The 25,661-nt window shown below is 40.0% G+C and overlaps 3 protein-coding genes across 3 annotated transcripts; all 3 read left to right on the top strand.

Annotated features, from left to right (window-relative positions):
* The first annotated feature begins 13,102 nt into the window (after nucleotides 1-13,102).
* Nucleotides 13,103-14,723, top strand: LOC112183768. The gene is made up of 5 exons (XM_024322104.1): nucleotides 13,103-13,195; nucleotides 13,509-13,609; nucleotides 13,718-13,941; nucleotides 14,145-14,302; nucleotides 14,451-14,723. The coding sequence occupies exons 1-5, from the start codon at nucleotides 13,103-13,105 to the stop codon at nucleotides 14,721-14,723; spliced, it is 849 nt and encodes a 282-aa protein (XP_024177872.1).
* A 609-nt stretch (nucleotides 14,724-15,332) lies between these two features.
* LOC112185917 (B3 domain-containing protein REM20) lies at nucleotides 15,333-16,903 on the top strand. Its single transcript, XM_024324250.2, has 2 exons — nucleotides 15,333-15,508; nucleotides 16,258-16,903. The coding sequence occupies exons 1-2, from the start codon at nucleotides 15,404-15,406 to the stop codon at nucleotides 16,723-16,725; spliced, it is 573 nt and encodes a 190-aa protein (XP_024180018.1). The 5' UTR covers nucleotides 15,333-15,403; the 3' UTR covers nucleotides 16,726-16,903.
* Nucleotides 16,904-19,247: 2,344 nt separating this feature from the next.
* Nucleotides 19,248-23,117, top strand: LOC112183767 (B3 domain-containing protein At4g01580). The gene is made up of 3 exons (XM_024322103.2): nucleotides 19,248-19,493; nucleotides 22,415-22,838; nucleotides 22,981-23,117. Exons 1-3 carry the CDS (start codon nucleotides 19,407-19,409, stop codon nucleotides 23,115-23,117), a joined length of 648 nt encoding a protein of 215 aa, XP_024177871.1. The 5' UTR covers nucleotides 19,248-19,406.
* Nucleotides 23,118-25,661: the final 2,544 nt, after the last annotated feature.

Here is a 25,661-nt window from a genome sequence, read left to right as displayed (position 1 = left end):
ACAAATATTACACACGGACAGCCTTTTCTGTGTGAGAGGGCATTAGCAACGCTCGCAACATGTATAAATTACAAATCCGTGACTGTATTGTGTGAAAGATGAATACACACAGAAATCCGTGTGAATTTGTATGTATTCACACAGATGAAATCTGTGTGAAAATGCCTGTTTTTCTAGTAGTGGAGTTTAAGTTTCTAAAGATGACACCAATAATCAGCGGCCACCGGTGCCGGATTTTGGTGAACTCCTCGCCCTCTTGCATCCTTAAGAGCCAACCAATACCCTCTCTTCACTAAGTACTTTCCATGTCCATTTTGATTCCGGATTAATTAGTCACGTCCACCCAGCCTCACTAGTGGGATACATAGAAGAACATCAACCTCCTGAGCTGTACCTATTTGCTCCAATTTGGATATATCCCATCCTCCTGAAACTGAAATCAATTTTGACACCTTTATTGTCATATTCACACCAGATTTATAAGTCACACCAAAACCATTCAACTCAGATACCCACGGGTCAAGAAAGACTCTTATATCTTCGCCATTACCCATTCTCCACCTCAACCCTTGCTTGAATAATTCCCCACCCCAAACGATAGCACGCCATATAGATGAAGGATTCTTCCCCACATCAGCCTCAAGGAAATTGGATTTTGAAAAATACCGAGCCTTAAGCATTCTGCCAACTAGTGAGTCAGGATAACGTATAGTCTCCATCCTTGTTTTGCCACAAGCGCTTTGTTAAATTGTTGGAACTCCCTAAAACCCAATCCACCTTCATTCTTACTCATACACATACGATCCCAGCTCCTCCAATGAATTCCTCTCCCTCCTGGCTTGCTCCACCAAAACCGTGCTAAATGTTTATTTATCTCCTCACACGTTCCAATTGGTAGCTGAAATACAGTCATAGTATATGTAGGAATTGCCTGCTCAACTGCTTTGATAAGGATCTCCCTGCCACCTTTGGATAAGATCTTGCCTTCCCATCCTTGAACACGCTTCCAAGCCTTATCCGCCACACCTCGAAAGGTACGCTTCTTATCTCTCCCTGTAATTGTAGGCAATCCTAGGTACCTCTCATGGCATGGTACCATCTTCATGTCAAGGATTTCACAACACTCCTCCTTCACCCCATGTGACGTTCTCGGGCTAAAAATAATAGTAGATTTATCTGTATTAATTTTCTGCCCCGAAGCTAATTCATACATCCCAAAAACCTCCTTTAGCCTCATGCAATCCTCCTTCGAAGCATCACAGAAAAGTAAACTGTCATCTGCAAAAAACAAATGAGATATAGAAGGAGCTCCCCTTGCTATTGCAACACCATGTATCTGGTTATCAGCCTCTGCCTTCCGTAATGAAGAAGAGAATCCCTCAGCAACAATGATAAAGGGATATGGGGAAATTGGATCACCTTGCCTAGGCCTCACCATCCCAAAAGGTTTGCCCTCGAGTAAAATAGAATAAGTAACAGGCTGTATGCACTCCATAATAAGCTCCACAAATCTACTAGGGAAACCCAACACCTCCATCATCTTTTTCAGAAAATTCCATTCCACTCTATCATAGGCTTTAGCCATGTCTAGCTTCAACGCCACCTTCTGTCTACTCTTCTTACCTCACCTCTTCAGATTATTAATTACCTCAAAGGCCGCAATCACACTATCATGAATAGACCTATTTGGTATGAACACACTCTGGTAATCAGAAATAACATCCGGAAGCACAAACTTCAATCTATTAGCCAAAGTCTTCGACACCAACTTATACAACACATTACAGAGACTAATCGGTCTAAACTTCGGACTTAATGCAATTAAAGTATGGTTAAGCTCCACAATAGAACCTTGTCCATTAAGAAAATCCAAACATCTCGCTACCACCTCCGAACCCACAACAGACCAATACTTCTAATAGAAAATGGGGGGCATCCCATCCAGTCCTGGAGCCTTTGTAGCTCCCATTCCTTTGAGAGCCCTTTCCACTTCTGCCCTTGTAAAACTTTTTGAAAGTGAATCCACATGAGCTTCATAAACTCTTGCACTAATGGCTTGGAACATACTATCATTGAACTGCCCACCAGTAGAGGAAAACAAATGCCGAAAATATGTTACAAACTCAAACCCAATATCATGCATACTAGTTCTCCACCGATTATCTTCTCCCAATATATCCGAGATTTTATTGGTACGTCCCCTTTGCCTTGCATAGCTGTGGAAAAATTTAGTATTCCGATCCCCATGTTGGAGTCAATTAACCCTAGATCTTTGACACCACATAATTTCCTCCCTCTCCAACACTTTGTCTAAGTTAATTTCCACTTCCCTTCTCTTTTGCATGATTTCAGGGGAAGGTGATTGACGCTGCAAATCATCAAGCTCCAGTCTAAATTCATTCACCTGCCGACATACACTACCAAATTTATCCTTTCCCCACATTTTCAATCTCTTAGCCACCCTTCTAATTTTGACAACTACTCCACCGTTACTACCACCAGCCCATGTTTGTTGAACTAAAAGACCACACTCCTCCTCCTTGGTCCACATTTCCTCAAACAAAAACCTTCTACCTCGTCAGCTCGTCTTTGATTAATACCACCATTGGCCACAAGAGGTTCACGTTCAATAAGGATAGGGCAATGGTCCGAGGCCATTGTGACAAGATGATGAGCTAAGAATCCTCCACACTCCTGAATTAGCTCAAAATTACCAAATCCTCTATCAATTCTTTCCTTCACATTAGCATCGCCCTCCCGTCTATTATCCCATGTAAATTCATACCCCGTAAAAGCAAACTCATACAAACCACAATCTTCCAAGGCATATCGAAAATTATCAATCTGTCTCTGCGATCTAATAGTCGAACCTGTCTTTTCATTGACACACAAGATCTCATTAAAATCCCCACAACACAACCAAGGTCCTTCTCGCTCCCCAGCCAAATTACGCAACAAATCCCATGATAAATGTCTCTGACTAGTAGTCGACTCACCATAGAACCCCGTCACCCTACACTTATAGCCATCCTCCCTAGTAACCATAGTATCAATATAATAAAAACTCGAAGAAATAAAAGAAACTGTAATGTTATTCCTCCAGAGCATACGTAATCCACCCTAGCAACCACCATTAGTTTCATCTCTCAGTACTGAAAGAATTTCATCCATACCCAATCATGACTTCAACTTTCCCATTTGACACAATGTCATCTTCGTTTCAATAAGAAAAACCAAATCAGGCTTATGGACGCAGATGAGATCTTTCAGGTCTCTGAATGTTCGGGATCCCCTCATCCCTCGGACGTTCCAACTCATGATCCTCATTGCTCGTGGTGGGGCAGCCCCGCTGCACCCACCACTTCAGGGACACTTGACGAAAACATCACCTTCTTAGATAGTCGATCTTCACCTTCCACAACATTTCCTCTTCCCCCCCCAACCTCCATATTACCTTCATTTGGAGCCCCTTCCAATCTCAACTTTCTTTTAGCTGACACAGATATTAGTTTCCTGCCCTTCAGAGTCTTTTTGCCTACTGGGGGCTTTCTATTGGCACCTAAAGAAAATTCCAACGTAGCCACTTTACCCTTATCCATTGCATTAAAAGCAGACACCACAAACAGACCACCCTCACCATAATGAGCGTTTTGACCAAAGACTTCCCTGAAAGCCGACCCCAACCTACGAACTGCGTCACTATCCACCAAGTTCATAGTCGGTTGAATAGTCAACTGGAGTCTCTGATCACCACACCTATCCGAATCAATATCACCTACACTCTGACTTCCCACCTCCTCCATTGGAACTATTTTAGCTTATAAACCCCCATCATGCCTACTACTGTTCACCACCAACCTTCTCTCTGCAATCTTGACACCAACAAACCTGGGTTTATCGACCATCGTTTTCACCGAAGAGGTTGCAGTGTCATGGCATGGACCCTAAATCTGTAGAGACTTTGATACCCGTGACGAACCACCTCTAAATGATTGTTTGCTCCTACCTGACAGACCAGAATGACTTAGCTCCACTTCCTTCTCCACTGCCATCACCCTCATTATAGGTAGCATCCACATAACTACGACCTACTCTAGGGCCAATTCTTTTCCCATGTAAATCAATCTTGATTTAACAGGCATTCTAAAATAACTTAAACAAAATCTAATAAAAAGACCCAATAGATTATTAGTACACAAAAGTCAGAGCTCAAACAAACAGTAGGAGACCCAACTGAAATTAAAAAACAAAAGAAAACCTTAATTCTAAACTTTATATCCTCTTCAACCGCTACAAATCCTGCACCACCAACGTCCGCCATGGCCGTCGTAGTTGAATTTGATAAGAGCATATTTATGCGATGTTAATAGCGTTAATCTCCATACTTTCTTTGTTAGTTTAGTGTATTTTCTAGTTATTTACTTTGTTTATTTGTTTTATAGGTATCTTGGAGTAAAGAAGAAGAAAAGAAGTAAAAGAGGGATTGAAAAGCAAAATCGGGAAATCTGCCTGGCTATCAGAATTCATGGAACTTCAAAATTGCAGCTTGTAACGAGACCCCTACACCAAAGCCCAATCAAAATAACCTTGAAAATGGAAAGAGAGAGAAAAAACAAACAGAGGATCTAAACACAGAATTATCATCATCTCATGAATAAGGAAAAATTGAAGCCAGCAGTGTAAGAAGCACTTACAGCACGAAGTTGCTTGCAAGTTGCAACGGCCTGGATTTTTTGGCAGTCACTATATCCCCCACCATCGGCTCCGAGGCCATCTAGGGTTCCACCACTAATAATCTTCAAGCGGTGAACGTATTTTATGGTGATCCAATGGTCAATATCAATGAAATCTTTGACCTCCTTAGAAGCCTGTAGGGTACCCTGAATTTCCACATTGGTCCCTTACATGGACCTGGACGAACCACGGGAGCCACCACCAATGTGCCTCTTGGGAACAGCACCATACTTCCTCCAATATTCTGACAAGCTCCATTCCATGCATTAATCAAGGCCTAGAAATTAAACCAAAAAAATCCCATAAATAATTGAATTACTTCATCATCTTTATCTCTTGGATTAAAAATTTAAAAGTAAGATTGTCGTTAGTATTACCTTGCTGTTATCTGTTCTTCCATCTCCACAAACATCGTATTTTGTCACATCAAAAACCCTTCTCTGAGCATAAATTAGGGTAAGGGACACAAGCAACGACACTATGCAAGCGCATTGGATGAAAATGATTAAGCCCCTTTTTAGTGATTGATTTCCTTTGATTCAAGTTTATTATGTATATTGTTGTTAGGTTTGTGTTCTAATTATATACAAAATGAAGAATGAGATTTTGTTAATCCATAATCAAAGGAAGGTAAAATTTTTAGGGGCTGTGACCACTTACCCAATTTTAGCCTAAAAATTGCCTACTTATTCAACTAAGAGTTTTTTGCTCCCATTTACCCAATCTAACATTTATTGATAGTTTTGCCCTCATTTTAATTAACAAACTACACTCTCTCTCTCTCTAGCCAAACGGCCAGATGCTGAGCAACGACGCCTTCAACACCTTCTTCTCCGAGACTGGTGCCGGCAAGCACGTCCCACGCGCCATTTTTTTCGACCTCGAGCCCACCGTCAAAGCTTCTGAACAACCGATCCCGGCCGGAGTTGGCGTAGTCGTTGAACAAACGATCAAAGCTTCTGAGATTTATTCACTTGTTCCTCATCAAACCATGACCTCCAGTGTTCCTCGACCTAGACTGCGACGAGCCAGACCTGTATCTCGTCGCCGATCTGTACAGACCACCGGCCACCAGTCGCGCCAATCACCGGTGTCTTCGTCCCTAGAGCAATCGCCGGTGTCTTCGTCCCCTGTCGATCCGATCTGGTGCCCAGAGCACTTTTTTTTTTTTTTTGGTATACTGTGAGCTTCGAGAATGGGGAAGGAAAAAAAAGGCAAAAAAAAAAAAGTGAACGTGTACAATTGAACATATAAATTGATCAATTGTGTTTGTAGTGTATTCATTTTGGTTTTGGGAGTTTATGCAATTCACTTGAGGGCAATAATATAATTATTGGAGGGTAATAATATGATTATTGGGGGCAATAATATGATTATTGGGAGGAATAATATGATTATTGGAGGGCAATAATATGGTTACTGGGTATTATTAGGGGGCAATAAATTCAGGCGCCGGAATCCGGTCACCAGTCCGGTAGTCGGATTCTGGATTCCGGCGATCGGTCGCGGGATTCCGGTCACCGGTCGCCGGAGTCCGTCACCAGAGTCCGCGATAGGCCACTGGTCACCGGAGTCTGGCAAGGTCTCCAATGACTTCTTTTTCTAAGTGACAAAGAAGGAGAGGACAAAATTATCCCAAAAATAAATAAAAAGGAATAAATAAAAAAAAAACTTAATTGGGTATTAGGGAAATGATCACTTAAAATGTTTGGGTAAGTAGGGTTAATTAACCCCAAAATTGAATAAATGGACATTGGGATCTTGACCAAATGCACAAATTTTAATTAAAACATTCCCACTCACCCCACCAACTTATTAGTATTCCCATTCACCCAATTTGAAAGCGGAAAGTCGCTTTTAGACTCGGATTATCTAGAAATTACGCCGGTGCCACTCACACACACACTCTCTCTCTCATCCCTCCCATACGTGCTTTCTTTTTCTCTCATCCTTCGATTCCGATCTGCACTCTCCTCTCTCTCTCTCTCTCTCTCTCTCTCTCTCTCTCTCTCTCTCTCTCTCTCTCTCTCTCTCTCTCTCTCTCTCTCTCTCTCTCTCTCTCTCTCTCTCTCTACCATGGCAGCTCCGGCGGCCCATTAATCTAATTAACATTTGAATCCGAGTCGCCCCTGCTAGGAAGAAGGCGGCCTCGATAAGGACGAAGGCCACAGAAACAATATATTTATCTGAAAGTCACCTTGTTCCTTGCCGTTCCCTTCACTTTGCTGAGGCATGGTCTTTGTACTACTTCCTGCAGTTGAAGTCGAGGTCTCCATCACATCGCCTCGTCTCTGCTGTAGTAACATCTTCAACATGCCCTTTAATTCATCAAGCTCAATGCTGTATTTCCTCAGCAGATCCAAGATCTCTTTCACATCCCTTGTTTGTTGCAATTTGAGGTTCTCTAACAGTCTTTTGAGAAACCTATCCAAGTCAACCAGTTGGTCAGTGTAACAATTGATGCAGCAATAGTTCCACATACGAAAATTGGACAACTTGCAAACAAGCTTCGCCCCTTCTTCCATTTGTTCTCTGAGGTCTTCAATTTCGTCATTTGGGAGACCCAATTCCAGGTTGTACTCTCCAATTTGTTGGATGGCTGTGGAGTGTAGTTTGTTCAAAGACTCTAGCGTGGATTTGATATCTCTGAGGAGGTATTTGAAAGTCCCAGTCTTTCCAATCGCTTGCTTAACCCCATCACACAGCAGACTAAATACTGCTCCTCCAAGTAACTCCACTGCCATAATTCCCTAAGGCTGATCAGACTGTTGTGCGGAAGCGTAACAAACACAATATTGATATGGAATTAGATGAGCGACCAAACAACGAAAAAGAAAGCAAACACAAGAACACAAGAATTTATAGTGGTTCACTCAATCAATGTGATTGAGCTACGTCCACTTTGGAACCGGCGAGAAATTCCACTATAATCAATTTGGAGAGAATACAATTAGAGTTTTAGAATAAACTCTACCCAAAATCCCAATAACCCAATAACCAAGTTAACTCCCTCTATCTCTCTGCAGCCGCAGTAGGCATATATATATATATATATATTACCTAATCAATCTAGATATACATATATATATATATATATATATATATATATATATATATCCTATCCTAATTAACCTAGGGGCCTTGCCCACGTGATCACCATGGGCCATTCAAATGGATTTTGCCCACCAATTAAATAAAGCCAATATTCAATAATCTCCACCTTGGCTTTATTTTGATGTAAATTCTCCAAAATAGAACTTCAAAACCAATCACCGCTCCGACATCCCCGTAGGGAATTTCAAATTCTACAAATACCAATCAAGTTCAAGCAATGCTTGAACTTGCTCAATGGAACCGACTTTGTCAACATATCAGCAGGATTATCTGCAGTTCCAATTTTGAGGAGTTGAACATCACCATCCTCCACCATCTGACGAATCTTGTGAAATTTGACATTGATATGTTTAGTACGAGCATGAGTAACTTGGTTCTCTGCTAAATGAATAGCACTTTGAATGTCACAAAAAATATCCACATATTTTTGAATAATTCCCAAGTCCTTAAGTAAACCACGAAGCCAAACTGCTTCTTTTGCACCCTCTGTTACTGCCATATATTCAGCTTCTGTAGTCGACAAAGCAATTGTAGATTGCAAATTCGACTTCCAACTCACCGGTCCACTAGCAAGAGTAAACACATAAGCTGTAGTAGATCGGCACTTATCCAAATCACCTGCGAAATCAGAGTCCACATATCCAACAACACATTGACTCATCTTATCTTGCTGAAAAACTAATCCAACATCCACAGTACCAAGAATATACCGTAGAATCCACTTCACTGCTTGCCAATGACCTTTACCTGGGTTATGCATATATCTGCTCACCACACTTAAGGCCTGTGAAATATCCGGTCTAGTACACACCATACAATACATCAAGCTACCAACAACACTAGCATAAGGAACTTTAGCCATATATTTCATATCATCATCTGTACTAGGAGACATAGTAGATTTAAGCTTAAAGTGAGAGGCAAGAGGTGTACTTACAGGTTTATATTTATCATTCATGCCAAACCGATGCAGTACCTTCTTCAAATATTGCTTCTGTGACAAACAAACATTGCCTCTTGATTTATCTCTTTCAATTTCCATGCCCAAAATCTTTTTAGCTTCTCCCAAGTCCTTCATCTCAAATTCACCACTCAATTGAAATTTTAATTTATTTATCTCCACCTTGCTCTTAGATGCAATTAACATATCATCAACATATAAGAGCAAATAAATGAAGGTCCCATCCTGTAGCTTGCGAAAATAAACACATGGATCATAAAGACTCCGAGTGTACTTCTAACCGAACATAAATTTATCAAACCGCTTGTACCACTGCCTTGGAGATTGTTTCAAACCATATAATGATTTATGCAGTTTGCAGACCCAATTTTCTTTACCAGCAATTTTAAATCCTTCTGGCTGAGTCATATATATCTCTTCTTTTAATTCACCATGTAAGAAAGCAGTTTTTACATCAAGCTGTGCTAACTCAAGATCAAACTGTGCAACCAAGGCCAATAAAATACGAATAGAAGAATGCTTAACAACAGGAGAAAATACCTCATTGTAGTCAATTCCTTCTTTTTGTGCGTAGCCTTTAGCTACCAATCTAGCCTTATACTGTGATCCTTCCTTTTTAGCAAACACCCACTTGCAACCCATGCGGTAACTGAACCAACTCCCATGTTTTATTCTTGTGAAGAGACTTCATCTCCTCACCCATAGCTTTTTCCCATTCTACACAATCTGCATGTATGACAGCTTCTTCATAAGTAGTAGGAATTTCTTCTTCAGTAACTGGAAGTGCATAAGTCACCATATCATTAAGCCAAGCTGGCTTTTGAGCATTCCTTTTTCCCTTTGTAGTTGCAATTGGTCCATCTTGCTGTGTAGGCTCTTGGGTTGGAGCATCTACTTCAATACTTATGTCCTCAATATTTAAGTCATCTGAATCAACATTAGGACTCACTGGATCAATTGGTTTCAACAATTTTTTTCTTTAACTCCACCTGCTGCAAACTCTCTACGGTCATTCTCTGCTCATCAGAAATTTTCTGCTTGTTCTTATCAACCATAATAGCCTCATCAAAAGTCACATCTCTGCTTACAACAACTTTCTTCACATTTGAACACTAAAGCTTAAATCCCTTAACACCCTCATTAAATCCCAAGAATATAGCTTTCTTGGCCCTTGGATCTAGCTTGCTTTCCCTGACATGAAAATAAGCAGGACAACCAAAAATATGTAAATAATGATAATCAGTAGCAGGTTTACCAGACCATACCTCCATGAGAGTTTTTCCCTCAAGTGCAGCAGTAGGCAACCTATTAATGAGATGGCTTGCATACACAACTGCCTCAGCCCAAAATTCTTTGCCTAATCCAGAATTAGACAACATAAACCGAATTTTCTCCAATAAAGTCCGATTCATGCGCTCTGCCACCCCATTCTGTTGTGGTGTCTCTCTAACTGTGAAGTGTCTCACAATGCCCTCATCTTGACATAGTTTCAAGAACGGATCAGATTTGTATTCACCACCATTATCTGACCTGAGCCTCTTAATTTTTCGACCGGTCTGAGTCTCAATCATCTTCTTCCACTTCACAAATATATTTAAGACTTCATCTTTATGCTTCATGGTGTACACCCATACTCTTCTAGAGAAGTCATCAACAAAAGAGACATAATAATGCTTACCTCCCAAAGATGCAGTTTTGGTAGGTCCCCATACATCAGTGTGAACATAATCTAGAGTACCTTTAGTCTGATGAACTGCAGTGCCAAATTTAACTCTAGTCTGTTTTCCCAAGACACAATGTTCACAAAATTCTAATTTTCCGGTCTTTACACCTTTCAATAGTCCTTGCTTCACTAATCCCTGCATTGCTTTCTCACCAGCATGTCCAAGACGCATATGCCATAATTTTGTATTGTCTGCATCATCATCTATAGTCTCAGATATTGCTGTTTCACCTGTCACTGTGCACCCTTGTAGAAAATATAAATTTCTGAACCTTTCACCTCTCATCATCACAAGTGAACCAGAGACAACTTTAGCAACTCCACTTTTCAATGTAATTGTGTGCCCTTTTGATTCTAAAGTTCCCAAAGAGATAAGATTTTTCTTCAAATTTGGAACATACCTAACATTAGTTAACTCTCTGACTACTCCATCATGTATCTTGAGACGAATTGTACCAATCCCTCTTGTTCTGCAAGGACTGTTGTCTCCCATCAAAACTACTCCACCATTCAACTCCTTGAAAGTAGAGAACCATTCCCTATTAGGGCACATATGATGTGAACAACCTGAATCCATAATCCACTTGTCAGAATAACTAACTGCAGATGAACTAGCCAAAGCAAACTCATTCTCATCTTCTTCAAAATCTTCAAAAGCTGATGAACAACTCAAAGCAAAATCAAAGTCGTCATCTTCATCATCTCTTACAACATTCACTTCAGAATCCTATTCTTCAACTTAGGACAATCTTTCTTCCAATGACCTTTGTTGCGACAAAAAGCACACTCATCTTTTGCAGGAAATTTACTTCTTGACTTGGAACGAGATTTACCTCTTTTTCCAGTAGGTTTTCTCTCATCAGATCTGCCCCTTACTACAAGTGCTTCACCTGAAACATTCTGAAGTTGCTTCTCTTTCTTTCTGCACTCATTATTTATCAATGAATTACACACATCATCAAATTTCACATCATTCTTTCCATGCAACAAAGTTGTAATCAAATGCTCATACTTGTCAGGAAGAGAATTTAGCAAACACAACGCTTTATCCTCATCACTAATTTTCACATCCAAATTAGCCAAATCTGCAAGTATCTTATTGAAATCATTGATGTGTTCAGACACAGAAACACCCTGTCGATAATTAAATCGAAAAAGCCTCCTCTTCAGGTGAAACCGATTTTCAGCACTCTTGATCATATATTGGTCTTCTAATTTCTTCCACAACTCTTTTGCAGAAGTTTCTTTCATGACAAAGAATTTCTGATCTTTAGCAAGGCACATTCTGATAGAACCACAAGTGGGCTTGTTAATTCTCGCCCACTCTACATCATCTATGTCTGCAGGTTTATCTTCCAGAGCTATATCCAATTCTTGTTGACACAAGACATCCATCATCTCACCCTGCCACATGCTAAAATTGTTGGTGCCATTAAACTTTTCAACTTCAAATTTGGCATTACCAATTGATGGCCTGGAAGTTGACCAACGCGAAGAACCTGAAGACTCAGTCCCTTTCTTTTTCTCGTCAACCATGATTTCCAATTAATGAATCAACTCCCAATTCAGAACCAGAGCTCTGATGCCAGTTTGTTGTGCGGAAGCGTAACAAACACAATATTGATGTGGAACTAGATGAGCGACCAAACAACGAAAAAGAAAGCAAACACAAGAACACAAGAATTTATAGTGGTTCACTCAATCAATGTGATTGAGCTACATCCACTTCGGAGCCGGCGAGAAATTCCACTATAATCAATTTGGAGAGAATCCAATTAGAGTTTTAGAATAAACTCTACCCAAAATCTCAATAACCCAATAATCAAGTTAACTCTCTCTATCTCTCTGCAGCCGCAGTAGGCATATATATATATATATATTACCTAATCAATCTAGACATACATATATATATCCTATCCTAATTAACCTAGGGGCCTTGCCCACGTGATCACCATGGACCATTCAATTGGATATTGCCCATCAATTAAATAAAGCCAATATTCAATACAGACAACCATTTTTTCCACCCAAATCCTACTGCAAGTCCCTCAAATTCAGAAAACTCGGTGAATGGCAGTGGTTAGCTGAAGATTCAAGTCAACTGGTCAATGCTTAGACTCTAGAGTAGCAATATGTCTTATCACCAGCACCCAGCAGGTCCTTTGTATGACTTTGGTGTCTTCATAAGCATGACATATACAAAAAATAAACTAAAACATAGTCCAAACAAAGCAAAAAGGAGAGCATTTTTATTTTCTATCATTATTTTTAAATGTAAAAAAAAAAAAAGCAATTACCGCGGACGGCGGCCGGAGGGGTTTTACGAGGCGGAGCATTAGGGGTCTTGGTTGGAGGGAAATAAGAAATATAGAGAGGCGCAGGTGCAGTACCAGAACACCAAGAAAAGAAAAGAAATTGCCTTCTTATAACTAATTGGGCTTGGACTTTTACACTAGTCAATAAATTGCTTGTTTGGGCTCAACTTAATTGGGCCACCGACCCACCCACTTAACCACGTTCACTATAAAAACGCAAAAAAGCTTCTTTTCCAAGTTGGGAAAGCACGAGTAATGGGAGAAACAGAAGAGCCTTCTCCTTTTGCCGCCAAATCTCCAAGCTTCTTCAAGATCGTTCTTGACAGTGCACTTCGAGATGGAAAGATTGTAAGTCCCTCACACCATCTTCTTATTCATACAAAACGTTTACATATATGTGCACTGTACGTATCAAAGGGGTTTTGGTTAATGCAAAATTACTACTGGAGGGCTTGTCTATCCTAACGTTGTGAAATTAATCTCTGCTTGCAAAGAATGTTTGATCATATTATAAGTAACAGCTTTGAAGTAAAAAACTCTCGGGATTATTTTTCCTAGGTTTACTTTCATGCACCATTGCATTTATATGTATGTTTGTGTTGCTATACATACATGCTACAAATTCATGTACATCGATCTTAATTTGACGAGTCTTGTACAGGAAATTCCAAAGGCATTTGTGATGAAGCATGGAAATTGTTTGGCAGAGTCAGTATTGCTTAAGGTTCCTAGCAGAGCAGAATGGCGAATAGGATTGACAAGGTGTGATGGTGAGGTTTGGTTAGAAAAGGGCTGGCCAGAATTCGCAAAGTTTTACTTCCTAGACCATGGATACTTATTAGTGTTCAGTTGTGAGGGTGATTATTCCAGTTTCCAAGTGCAAATTTTTACTAGGAATACTATGGAGATAGATTATCCCACGAATTCAAGCCTTGGCGAGGGGGAAGAACTTGAAGATGATGATGTTTCTGTTGAAATATTGGATGTGGTTCCCTCAAAGAAAAGAGGGAGAAGAGAATTGGCAAGCCTTTGGCCTCATAAGACGATGAGGACAAAATCAGGTGATGAAGCTGAAGTGAATTCCTACCCCAGAGGTAAAACTAAAGATCAAGGAGTGAAGCATCAAAGAGAAAAAAGAAGTTATGGTACTCCTAGTTCCTTAAAGAATTGTCAAGGTGCATAATTACATATGGAATTTTTGGTTTATTTTGTGTGAATTTCCATGCAAAGTTCTCTTGGACTTCTTTTTCCTTTTAGTTTGTAATTTGTCATGAAGTTGATCTTGTAAATTACACAGCGGAGGGGGGAAGCATGCCTACTGCATCAATATCTTTAGAGGCTAATGAGCATGATGTCGATACAAGAGATGGAGCGTTTCTGAGAGCTACAAGTTTCAAGTATAGTAATCCATATCTTGTAGTCAGAATGCAAAAATCATACCTATCAAGATATTTGGTAAGCTTTCTCAACTACCTGCTACAATAGACTTGTAGACCATTTACTCTATCCCAGTTTGTATGCAATATAAATTCTTGAGTGAAACAGGTTGGGGACAATGGATTATGGACTCGTTTATGTATATATTTGTCTTTTCTGCTTGTAGAAATTACAAGGAGCCTTTGCAAAAGAATGTATTTGTGCTAGAGGTGTTCGTATTGTTAACCTACAGAATTCGGCTGGGAGAATTTGGCCTGCTACGTTCACTGTCGAGGTATGGAGTGAGGGAAAGCAACGACAAGGAAGAGTATCTTGGAAATCATTTGTGCATGACAATCATCTCAAAGTAGGGGATGCCTGTGTGTTTGAGCTGAAAAAGGGATGCGAAGTTCCAACGTTTAAAGTTCACATATTCCGAGCTGAAGATGTAGATGCGTAAGGCGATCAAAACTATCTGGTAGCTAGCTTATGATCAATTTATGCTATAAAATATTTCCAGCCTTTGTTAACAGGTTTTATGCTACCTTCTATGTTTGCATCTAACAACTACCTAAAACTATGATTAGCATATAGTCAAGATGTATGTAAGGAAAGTCTTCGACATATCTGAAACTGCATTATAACTCCTGAGTCTTCTTTTTTCTTTTGAAAGCCTAAACCAAGTTATTATTCTTTCTTTTCTTTCTTTCTTGGTTACAATGCTTACTTCACTGAAAAACTACTGTAATGGGAGCCCCCAAACCATGACCTAATAGGCTAATACAACAAGATAGAAAGGTAAAGAAAATTACTGCAGGAAAAACCATAGATAAGCACTTTTTTTTTACCTTGGTTTGAACAGTCATGATGGACAGAGTGACAAACTTTTGCACAACTGCACACTTAATGAAGAGAGTTTGAAAGGAAAATTTTTCTACCTACATAAGATGGTATTAAAGATGAGAGAGAGAGTGCTTAAACTAATCAACAATAAATGGTTGAGATCAAAAGTAAAAATTTCCAACGGAAACAAAGGAAGCATTTATTGGCTATTTATACAGCAGCTTTCAGCAGTCATTCAAGTTTTTAACTCTCCTCTGGAAGCTTGAAGCAGAGTGCATCCCAACTCATTGATCTGTGATGGCTTCTCATGGCCGGAGGAATCGTAAAGGCTCTGTCTTTCCAGTCACCATTCCAAGCTTCTTCGTGATAGTCTTGGCTCAAGCACTTGAAGATGGAAAACTTGTGAGTTGAAAAACTTCCTTTCATCTTCTTTCAGCTTCTAAGTTCATCTTTCCTTCATTTATATCATTTACTTTTATCATATAAGGTGTAGGTAACAAACTCTCTTTCATACTTTTTCATCTTCTTCACTATAGATGTTCAAGACTTTAAGGTGTTTTTAAGGAAAATTTCCTTGATATTTGATATTTCTCACATTCTTGTGTTTTGAAGCACCAAAATGAAATTTCTTGTCTTAATAGATCTTTCCTTTTCCTGCTACCCTACAAATATGAAATATGTTTGAGTATATAGTTTTTCACTCAGAACTCAAAAGCACAAAAATATAGAAAAAATTGTTTGTATATGTTCATATATGCTGTAAACTAGCATACAGCTTGTATTTGCACTCTATTTCATGATGTATGGATGTTTACCTTATATTTCCATCCCAAATGGAATGGTGGTAAAAAAATTTGCTAGCTTGTTAAGATTTTCTGAACAAGTTGTGGCCAGGTTTTGGTTTTGGTCATGGTATACTTCACCAGCTGTCACTGGTTAGTGTTTGTCTATTGCTTTTAACTACAGCTTCATGGCTAGGGTATTATTATTTTTTTTTGTTATTTTTTTAAAATCCTTTTGATGGTTAGCACCATTAATTTGATTTCCAAAATACAATTAATTTTATAAATATCTTCATGTGACATGTATTGTCTTCCTAGTTTCTACATGCTGCATAATTAGTTTAATGGGGGACATGATGTTATGTACAGGAAATTCCAAGAACTGTTGTGAGGCAATGTGGAGATCGTCTGGCACAGATAATACTTATCCAGGTTTCTGAAGGAGCAGGCTGGGGAATCGAGTTGACAAAGAGTAACAGAAAGATTTGGCTGCAAAAGGGTTGGCCTGGATTCGCGAAGCATTACTCGCTGGAGCATGGTAGCTTACTCCTCTTCAGCTCCCAAGGGGATTACTTGCATTTCGGGGTACAGATTTTCAAGAGGAACACTTTGGAGATAAACTATCCACCTTTGGAGATGAATTATCCACCGAATTCAAGTAGCACTGTGGAGATGAATCCTGCATCCGGTTCAAGCCATGATGATAGTGCTGATGCTTATGCTGACAATGATGACAATGATGCTGATGATGAGGATGACGACAACGATGATGCTGATGATGGTGGTGCTAATGATGGGGATGCAGGATCTAATGAAGATGTTACTACGTCAGACTAATCTTATTTGCACTGAGCTTGTGGCCTAAATGCAATGTTTATGTATTAGATTTACTACTATTGAACTAATGTTGGATCAATGTTTTGTGGAATTAGTACATTTACTTATTCTAGTGTTTGAATTAATTTGGAGTTAAATTCTTGATGTTGTTGAAATCGTTTCTTTTGGATCTAAACATGGAACTTTTTCTAGTGTTGGAATATATGTACTATTTCCTGCATTCATTTCAGAATTCATTTCTTGTAATAAAATGATGAGTCTGAAGCTCTGAGCAGAGCAATACAGAGACTCTACTGACTTGTTTCCTAGTTGAGATGTAAGTTTATAGTTGGCAGGACAAGACAAATAAGTCTTTTAATGTTATACCATTTTGAGCTCCTTCATAAACCAAGACACCTGCAATGCCAACCTAGCTAAGAAAGGCATTTAATCTTAAGTCAATTGAATGCAAGTCAACCAAACTAAGATGGTTGCCCCAACTTTGATGTACACTGTTCGGTAAAACTTTTGAAGTTCAACAATGACTTTACCAGCCAACCTTTTTTTAGCTTGGATACCCCTCCCCAACATTTTCTTTCTTTCCCACTCGCTATGTTCCATACAATTTTGAGATCACTATTTGATTGTAGGCTCAAATTTGACGACCAAAGCAGAACAAAACAAATACAAGTATATTGATTTTTCCCCAATAACCGAATACTTTTGTCTGCAAATACTGCTCATTGGAATCTTAGGAATTTGCACTCGAGTTGCTAAAATTAGCCAGAGAGTAGTTCTTTTGGATTTGTTTGAGCAGAAGTCTATTTTTTTTTTTTTTTTGAGAATAAGATCCTTTATTAAAATGAAACGAAGTTACATAACACGGGAATGACCGGTGGTGGACAAGAATTCCCCACTCTCCTCCCTAAAACCTAAACCAGTTACGGGTCCGTCACCATAAATGACTTCCATGAGCTGAAAGAGCCCAACCCCTAACCACCAATACCGCCCAACGACTCGGGCTACCGAGAATCCCGAGAATATCGATTCCACCTCATAGACAACCGCTAAAACAACCAACGCCCTTTTCCACACCGTGTCCCAAAAATGCCAGACCACGTGCAAGGATCGCTCGTCAGCACATTGACCATAAGACAAAACCAACAATAAACCAATTCGTCCCCAGGAAAAACACCACATCCATGGCACCTCAATTTGACCCAACCCTAGCTCAACAGAGTAGGGACATGCTAAAAACCAGAAAAACCTAACCAAACCCCTAATTGAAATCTTGACCAAGAAAACTACTTTAAACAAAATCAAAAACCAGCCGCCGCGACCATCTTCCTCCTCTTCAGATGACCCGCCTGCAGACCACCCCATAAATCCTTCCCGTCGAACTCGCACCGCCGGAAAAACTCCATCCACGCAGCAAGCCACACCAACCTCAACTTTTGTCGGCCAGATCCAGGCGTAAAGCCAGATCTCGATGAGCCCACACCGAGAATCAGAGAGAAACTCGCCGTGCCTTGTCGCCCGGCTTCGTCCTTCCGCCTGAAAGTTCGACACCCTTGTACTCTCCTCCGATCGACCAACCCCGGAGATATAGTCAGCGCTGTACGATCCATGGAAAACCGCCGCCACGATCCAGCCTCTGACCACTTGCTCCAAGCCTGCGTCGATCGCCAACCATCCATCCTGCCCGCCTGCACCGCCGCCTGAGAGGGACGAAAAATCATACTCGACCAAGAAGGTCGAACCGGATACCAAAAATTGGAACCCCAAGCCCCCACAATCCCGTCCGGCAACATCCTCCACTCATCGATGAGGCCTGGACCTATGGTCGATGCTGGGACGCCGCCGGACAGGCAACAGTCGCTTCTGTGCGTTTCCAAAACCCTAATTTTCGTCCCTCTATTCTCGGAGCTCTTTTACGTTGTTAACTCTTCTAAACGTCCGTGTTTTCTAGCAGAAGTCTATTTGAGAGTTATATCAATTATAAAGAAATGACGTGTTTTACAAAACTTTATGGTAAGAAATATTAGGTCGATTATTCAAATAAGTAGGTTCACAAAGTCGGAACTGAAAACTAAGTATTCAAGAACGTTTAAAGATTTTTAGTCCCTTCACGTTTTGTTCACTTGGTTATATTCGTTATATACATATTGCTTATTCTCGGTTTAATTAGGAATTCCTAGTAGGAATAGAGTCATCTTAATTTGTAGTAATTTGTTTGTGTATCTCTTTGGGTGTATGATATCAACGTACATGTCTATGGTTTTACCTATCAGATTAAACCTAAGGACGTGTCACGTGTTTATATGAATTTACCGTGAAAAGGCAGGTTATTGCATGGTAATTATCCCGATAGTTACCTAGATCTTATAAACTAAATTGAGATTTCTACGAGATGTCCTAGTACAGTAATTCGTCAATTTTTTCTTGTTTGTTGGGCCTATTGTCCCCCATTATACCCGAAAATCAAAGAAGGAAAAATCAAAAGAAAAAAAGAAACAGAGAGTTAAACCCTATATGGTTGATACAATTTGTGATCTCGAACAGAGATTTGCCTCCGGTGCACAGAGGAAGGCTGAAATCAGAAAAACTCCGGGGAGCTAGCTCTTCCATGATCGATCAGTCGCCGATCGACAAGTTGTGATTAAGCATTGGTTTGGTGGTCGTGATTGATCGCAAGCCTTGCAATGAGTGGTGTTTGGCCTACGTTTTGTTCCACAACTCCCCATTTTTTCAAGATCATTCTGGAGAATACTTCTAAAGACATCAAACTTGTAAGCTCCTCTCTCACTCTGTATATATCTCTAAGGCCTGTAGATTACTCCTAGCTAGTTGATCATTACCTTTTTGCTATGAATATATAAATTTTTGGGAAAAATTCACCAACGGTGTCTGGACACTTAGGGGACTTTCAGAATGATACCTGAACTTACAAAGTTATCAATGTGATACCTGGACTCATTTTTTCGTATCAACATCGTACCTATGACCAATTTCCGTAACGGCTCCGTGACGGAAATTGGCCGTAGGTATCACATTGATACGAAAAAATGAGTCTAGGTATCACATTGATAACTTTGTAAGTTCAGGTATCATTCTGAAAGTCCCTAAGTGTCCAGACACCGTTGGTGAATTTTTCCCAATTTTGCACGTGCGATGCACGTGAGTCACTTAATGAAGACAAAATGACCGATTTACCCTCAAATTCTTTCTTTCTTTTCTTTTCTTTTTTTTCTTTATTCTTCTCTCTTTCTTTCTTTCTTTTCTTGATTCAAATCATCTTGCTCGTCCGATTCCCACCGCCGATCGCCGATCAAACACCGCCGCTGCGTCTCAATCCATCTTCATGCACCACAGATGGTCAGTTGTTTCTGGTTCCCCCAACTTCAAATCCTATAGCAAATTGAAATTGTGGATTGAGGCTTCACCGCTCACTCCGAGTTCATTCCCGCCGCCGCCGCCAATGACTTGACCACCACTACTCTCGTTCTCTCCTCCGACCCCCTTTTATACACCATTGATCAGAAACTCAGACCCCGCCAGCCCTCCACTCTCAAATCACAGCTCCAATCACACCGCTCCATCCTCTCCTTCTTCCCGACATGCAACACCACCTCCATACCATCCTCACCTGCAACTTCATCGGTTTAGCCGACAACTTCGGCCTCTAGCCCAACTTCGATCAGAGGCAATTTTAGGCAGACAAAGATTAACAACTTCGGCCTCCACACCATCCTCACCTGCAGAAAATTCGAGCTGTTCTTATTCACCAGCTTAGCCACTCCGCTGCTACCCACCATTGTGCCTCTCCGATTAGTAAACAAAGGACTCGGAGCCTCCACCATCGAGAAATTGAGGCTCACGTTCTGCGTGTCCTGCGCGGCGGATATCGGCATCGTCGGAGAAAATGTTGTGTGAACATAAATTTAGTTTGGGTTCCACGGTGGCAGCTAGTCGAGCTCGTTGATTGCGGCCTTGGCTTTCTTGATTAGCCAATCGACGACCTTGCTAGGTTGGTCGTATCCAAGCCGGTCCTGCATGTCGTAGAATTGAATGGCGGTGTGGGCGACGAGCCTGATGCTGCCATCCCTGGGGCCTTTGGTGGTGCAAACCTTGCTATGGCTGTCCTTCCGGCCGGTGGCCCTTAGAATGTGGCCTTGAGCCTCCACGATTTCGCTAGCGGTGGAGGAAGAAGCAGTCCTTATCCCCAAACCCAATCGAGAAGCAGCGGAGGATGACGTTGTTGTGCGGTGGTGGAGGTTGTTGTGGTCAAGTCATTGGCGACGGCGGCGGGGATGAACTCGGAGTGAGCTGTGAAGTCTCAATGCACAATTTCAATTTGCTATAGGATTTGAAGTTGGGGGAACCAGAAACATATGTGGTACATGAAGGTGGATTGAGACGCAGCGGCGGTGTTTGATCGGCGATCGGCGGTGGGAATCGGACTAGCAAGATGATTTGAATCAAGAAAAGAAAGAAAGAGAGAGAGAAGAATAAGGAAAAAAAAGAAAAGAAAAGAAAAGGAAGAAAGAATTTGAGGGTAAATCGGTCATTTTGTCTTCATTAAGTAACTCACGTGCATCGCACGTGCAAAATTGGGAAAAATTCACCAACGGTGTCTGGACACTTAGGGACTTTCAGAATGATACCTGAACTTACAAAGTTATCAATGTGATACCTGGACTCATTTTTTCGTATCAATGTGATACCTACGACCAATTTCCGTCACGGAGCCGTTACGGAAATTGGTCATAGGTACGATGTTGATACGAAAAAATGAGTCCAGGTATCACATTGATAACTTTGTAAGTTCAGGTATCATTCTGAAAGTCCCTTAAGTGTCCAGACACCGTTGGTGAATTTTTCCCTAAATTTTTTCATGGAATTGTATGAATATTTGATGGTGAAGAATGTTTGCTGCAAAAAGAAAGCATTGTATGTGTTGTATTAAATGGAATAATATGATAGCTGTAGGAGGTTTGGATGTGTTGGAGAATACAATCCCAAACCAGAAATCTAAGCATTGCAAATTTTGGGTATTTCCAATTAAAATGGAGTTGAATTTCTATAGATACTTTTACTCCACATATTCGTGTGTGGTGTATGTTGTTGCTAGCTATATAGAGTTTGCTTTAATAACTTTGTTTGGCTAAAATAGAAACTTGGATCATTACAAGGGTGCAAAAGGTATAGCTAATGTGATTTCGTTTCAAGATTTTTGGTCAAGTCATGCACTCATGTCTTAGCTTATAGCTTAAATTTCTTTTGATAGATATTGAGGAATTTCATCAACTGAAGAGGAGATAGATTTCGAAGTTGCGATTAATTAGAAACTTGAGGGATCAGAAGGTGGACTCATTAAAACCTTACCAATGAAAACTCAATGGCACAAATCCCTGACAAAGGGATAAGAACTACCACACTCACCCTTTAATTACAATCATGGTTTCATCAACAAACTGATTGAGCTACCACATTACAGTTTATTGGAACAAACACAATATATAGAAACCACACTACGAAGTTAAATGTTTAATCTTCTCCATAGGCTAGGGAGTGGAGATATTAAATTTAGTAATCATTAACTTAATTTTTTTAGTATAATAATGATAGGTAACTCATTACCATAAATGACATTCTAAATTGTTTACTGTAAATGCCATTCTAAATTAATCTATCAAGTTCTGTTGTGCAGAAAATTCCAAAGAAATTTGTGAAGAGATATGGAGAACATCTCTCAAATTCAGTATGTCTTAAGATCCCAAGTGGTTGTGAATGGGAAGTGGGAGTGACGCGAAGCGGCAATAAGGTTTGGTTTGAGAAGGGCTGGCCTGCATTCTCTAAATTTTACTCCCTAGACTACGGTGCCTTCTTACTTTTTGGATATGAAGGGAATTCTAAATTCCAGGTTTGTATATTTGATACTAGTGCCACAGAGATTGCCTATCCCGTCCATATAGAAGAATCTGATAACATTAATTGTGAAGATGACAACTCTGTCGAAGTCCCGGACGATTTCCCACATTCCTGCCCAAAAACAAGGGAGAAATCTCCATTACCATCTCCTAGGCCTCACAAGAGAAGAAGAATAAGTTCAAATAGTAAAGAAAATTTTCAAGGTATGGAATGCATATTTGATAGTTTATTTATGTGTAAATATATATAGTTTTAATCAAAAACAAATTGTTGTGTTCTCTACCAAAACAAATGCACTCCTACTGTTCTTAACTGTTTGTATTATTGTATTATAATCTTGAACAGGGAAAAATGATATTATCAGAAAAGAATATGGTGGAGGCTTGTCTAGCACTCAAAGTTTTCGGAAAGGAACACATAAGGTTTGTGGGAGGATGCATTCGTCAACAGCTAATGTAAAAAGTAAAAACTATAGCTCTTGAAAGAGCAATGGTTTCAAATCCGAAAAACCTTTTTCAGTAGTCACCATTCACCCGTCATATCTCCATTATAATACTTTGGTAAGCTTTTAATGATGAGTTAACTACAAAGCACTACCAGACAATAGATTTTTTGACAACAAAGTCCACAACATTTTCCCTTATACAATTAAGGACACACACTATTCTCCTTTTACCTCTTTTTGTTCTTTACACAGTATCAGCTTATATTTTACTTTTCCAGACTAAACACAGTATCAGCCTAAGGACTAGCCTTCAACATGCCACAACTTCGCCTAACGACTTCCTGTCTAAGCGGCTACTATCAGGGCGGAATCACTGCTGCCTTAGTATGATAAGAGTCAGCTTTTAAAATAAAATAGAAAGCTTGCTACTGCTTACTAACTGCTACTGTTACCAAAACATAAATGCAGAAACAGCAAAATATTTTTGTGACGGGGTACTGAGCACAAACTGAATTTATTTATTCAAACATAAATATAGATACAGAACCCAGAGCCTCACTCTTGGGCAAACAGCTAGAAGCTGCTTAGCTACTCATAACTTGATTACAAATACTTACTTGGAATCAGAGGCACACTTGCATAAAGAGATTTATATAAAACCTGCTACTGCTGCTACTATGGCTTCCTTATTTATGAGAGAATCTGATTCTGCTCAATTTTCGAATATTAGACTGATGTTTTCTACTTCGAATGCCTTCTAAGGGAAGCTAAAGCTCCTTATATAGGGAGCGGAACTCAAATTACAATTCAAAACAACAAAATGTACAGAACGACTCCGTGATTTCCTGCTTTCCTTAGTGCTCCTGCTGGTGGAGGTCGGCTGGGGAAAAAGCAGATTCCTTTAGGTGAAATGTTTTTCACCTGCTTTTTGAAAAGCAAAAGTCACTTTTGGGAAAAATCCAAAAGGACTTTCGGTGTTTTCTACACCTGCTGCTTCACATGTTCTCATCGGTTTCTGAATTGTGACCAAGGACAAACGAGTCGTTATCTGCCTGGGCCATCCTTACTGTTGTTGCATTGTCTTCGACATCTGTATCAACATACATCTTGTAGTGGTTGTCAGTTTCAAGTTTTTCCACCCATCGTAAGCATGCCAGTGTCGAATCTATCTCTTTTCTGGTAAGAGATAGGAATAAGTCACTGCTGACTACGTCAGGATGATCGTAAGCAGTGATGATAATTTTTTCTCCTGCTGCCAGGAAGGTATTGTAGGTATCCTCAGAGATGATCTTTTTGATATATTCTAGAGTCATGGCCTTCATCCACGGGATGCTTGAGTTTGGTTGGCCATTGTACCCTACACAGGCTGGTTGAAGATATTTCCTTTGAATAATTCTTACATAATGATAAGGAGGAATATATTCAACTTCACCGTTTGCCTTCTGGATCCATTCTGGAGGAGTGGATCTGAACTTCAGTCGAAGCATACAGCCATTTTTTCTTACATTTTTGACTGTATTGACAATGATAGGCGGCAAACCTTTTAGATCATCATTTGTTTTAGTCCACAGATTATGGACAAAACCATTTTCAACAAGCCAGAGCTTATGTTCTTGAGGATGTTCACTCTGAACATTAACCAGGTATCTTCCAACATAAGGACCTGAAACGATAAAGAGAGTTGGAGGAACTAGGTCTTCTGGATTATGTCTACCTATCAGACTATGGAATTCATGCCAGTCTGATTCATTAAGTGCCATGACAGGAACTCTAGCACTTTCTGGACTTTCAAGGAAGAGAATTTTTTCTTTTCTTACAGCACTCTGCTGTATATGACTTTCTTCAAATTGTGGTCTGGCGTTCTCATATAGTTCTTCAGCTAATGCAAAGAGTGCTGGGAACATTAGACCACTGCTTCTTTCTTGAAAAGCAAATAAGAGATTATCCAGGATTGCCTTCTGGTGATAAGCTAGTCTCCTGCCAGTTCTGAACACAGGAGTGTCAAAAGTTCTTAATTCATAATTAAAAACATTTATGACTCCAGTTGGAGTTGGTCTGCTTTTTGGCAAAGCAGCAGCCGTCAACGGTCTTGATGAGCCTTTACCGTCTGCCGTTTGAGACGGGCTAGCCAATCCTTTAGCCTGGGATTGATCAGTTGAGGCTAGTCCTTTAGGACTTAGCAGAAACCTTTTAAGAACCTTTTCTTTGGTTTCCATAGGATCTCCTTGAAGCTCATGTTCTTTCCCAGTCCTTCTGCTTCTGGGATTACGACCTTCGTCATCTTCTCTCTGGCTGAATATTGCCATTTCCCTGGTCAATGCGTCTGGAAGATAATTCTTGTTTCCTGCAATTAATTCAACATTATAATCATATTGGTTAAGAAATAATTGCCAGTTTGCTAATCTTCCTCTATCAGCAGCTTTATCAAGTTTGAAATTTTTGAAATTCTTTACTCTGGCACAATCGGTGCGGACAGTAAAGGGTTTTCCAAGAAAAGCTGGAGAATTTAAAATCGTTTTCTTGACAGCCAAAATTTCTTTTTCCCCTGTGGGATAATTTAGTTCTGCAGGGCTGAACTTGC

Source organism: Rosa chinensis, chromosome 2, assembly GCF_002994745.2.
Source record: "Rosa chinensis cultivar Old Blush chromosome 2, RchiOBHm-V2, whole genome shotgun sequence".
Lineage (NCBI taxonomy): Eukaryota > Viridiplantae > Streptophyta > Magnoliopsida > Rosales > Rosaceae > Rosa > Rosa chinensis.
Note: the sequence above shows the minus strand (reverse complement) of the source record. Positions and strands in the feature narration are given on the sequence as shown.

Coding starts and splice junctions, on each gene's coding strand:
- LOC112183768 (XM_024322104.1), top strand. CDS start 13,103: ATGGGAGAAACAGAAGAGCCTTCTCCTTTTGCCGCCAAATCTCCAAGC. Junction 13,196..13,508: donor CACTTCGAGATGGAAAGATT/GTAAGTCCCTCA, acceptor AGTCTTGTACAG/GAAATTCCAAAGGCATTTGT. Junction 14,303..14,450: donor CATACCTATCAAGATATTTG/GTAAGCTTTCTC, acceptor TTCTGCTTGTAG/AAATTACAAGGAGCCTTTGC.
- LOC112185917 (XM_024324250.2), top strand. CDS start 15,404: ATGGCTTCTCATGGCCGGAGGAATCGTAAAGGCTCTGTCTTTCCAGTC. Junction 15,509..16,257: donor CACTTGAAGATGGAAAACTT/GTGAGTTGAAAA, acceptor TGTTATGTACAG/GAAATTCCAAGAACTGTTGT.
- LOC112183767 (XM_024322103.2), top strand. CDS start 19,407: ATGAGTGGTGTTTGGCCTACGTTTTGTTCCACAACTCCCCATTTTTTC. Junction 19,494..22,414: donor CTTCTAAAGACATCAAACTT/GTAAGCTCCTCT, acceptor TCTGTTGTGCAG/AAAATTCCAAAGAAATTTGT. Junction 22,839..22,980: donor TAGTAAAGAAAATTTTCAAG/GTATGGAATGCA, acceptor AATCTTGAACAG/GGAAAAATGATATTATCAGA.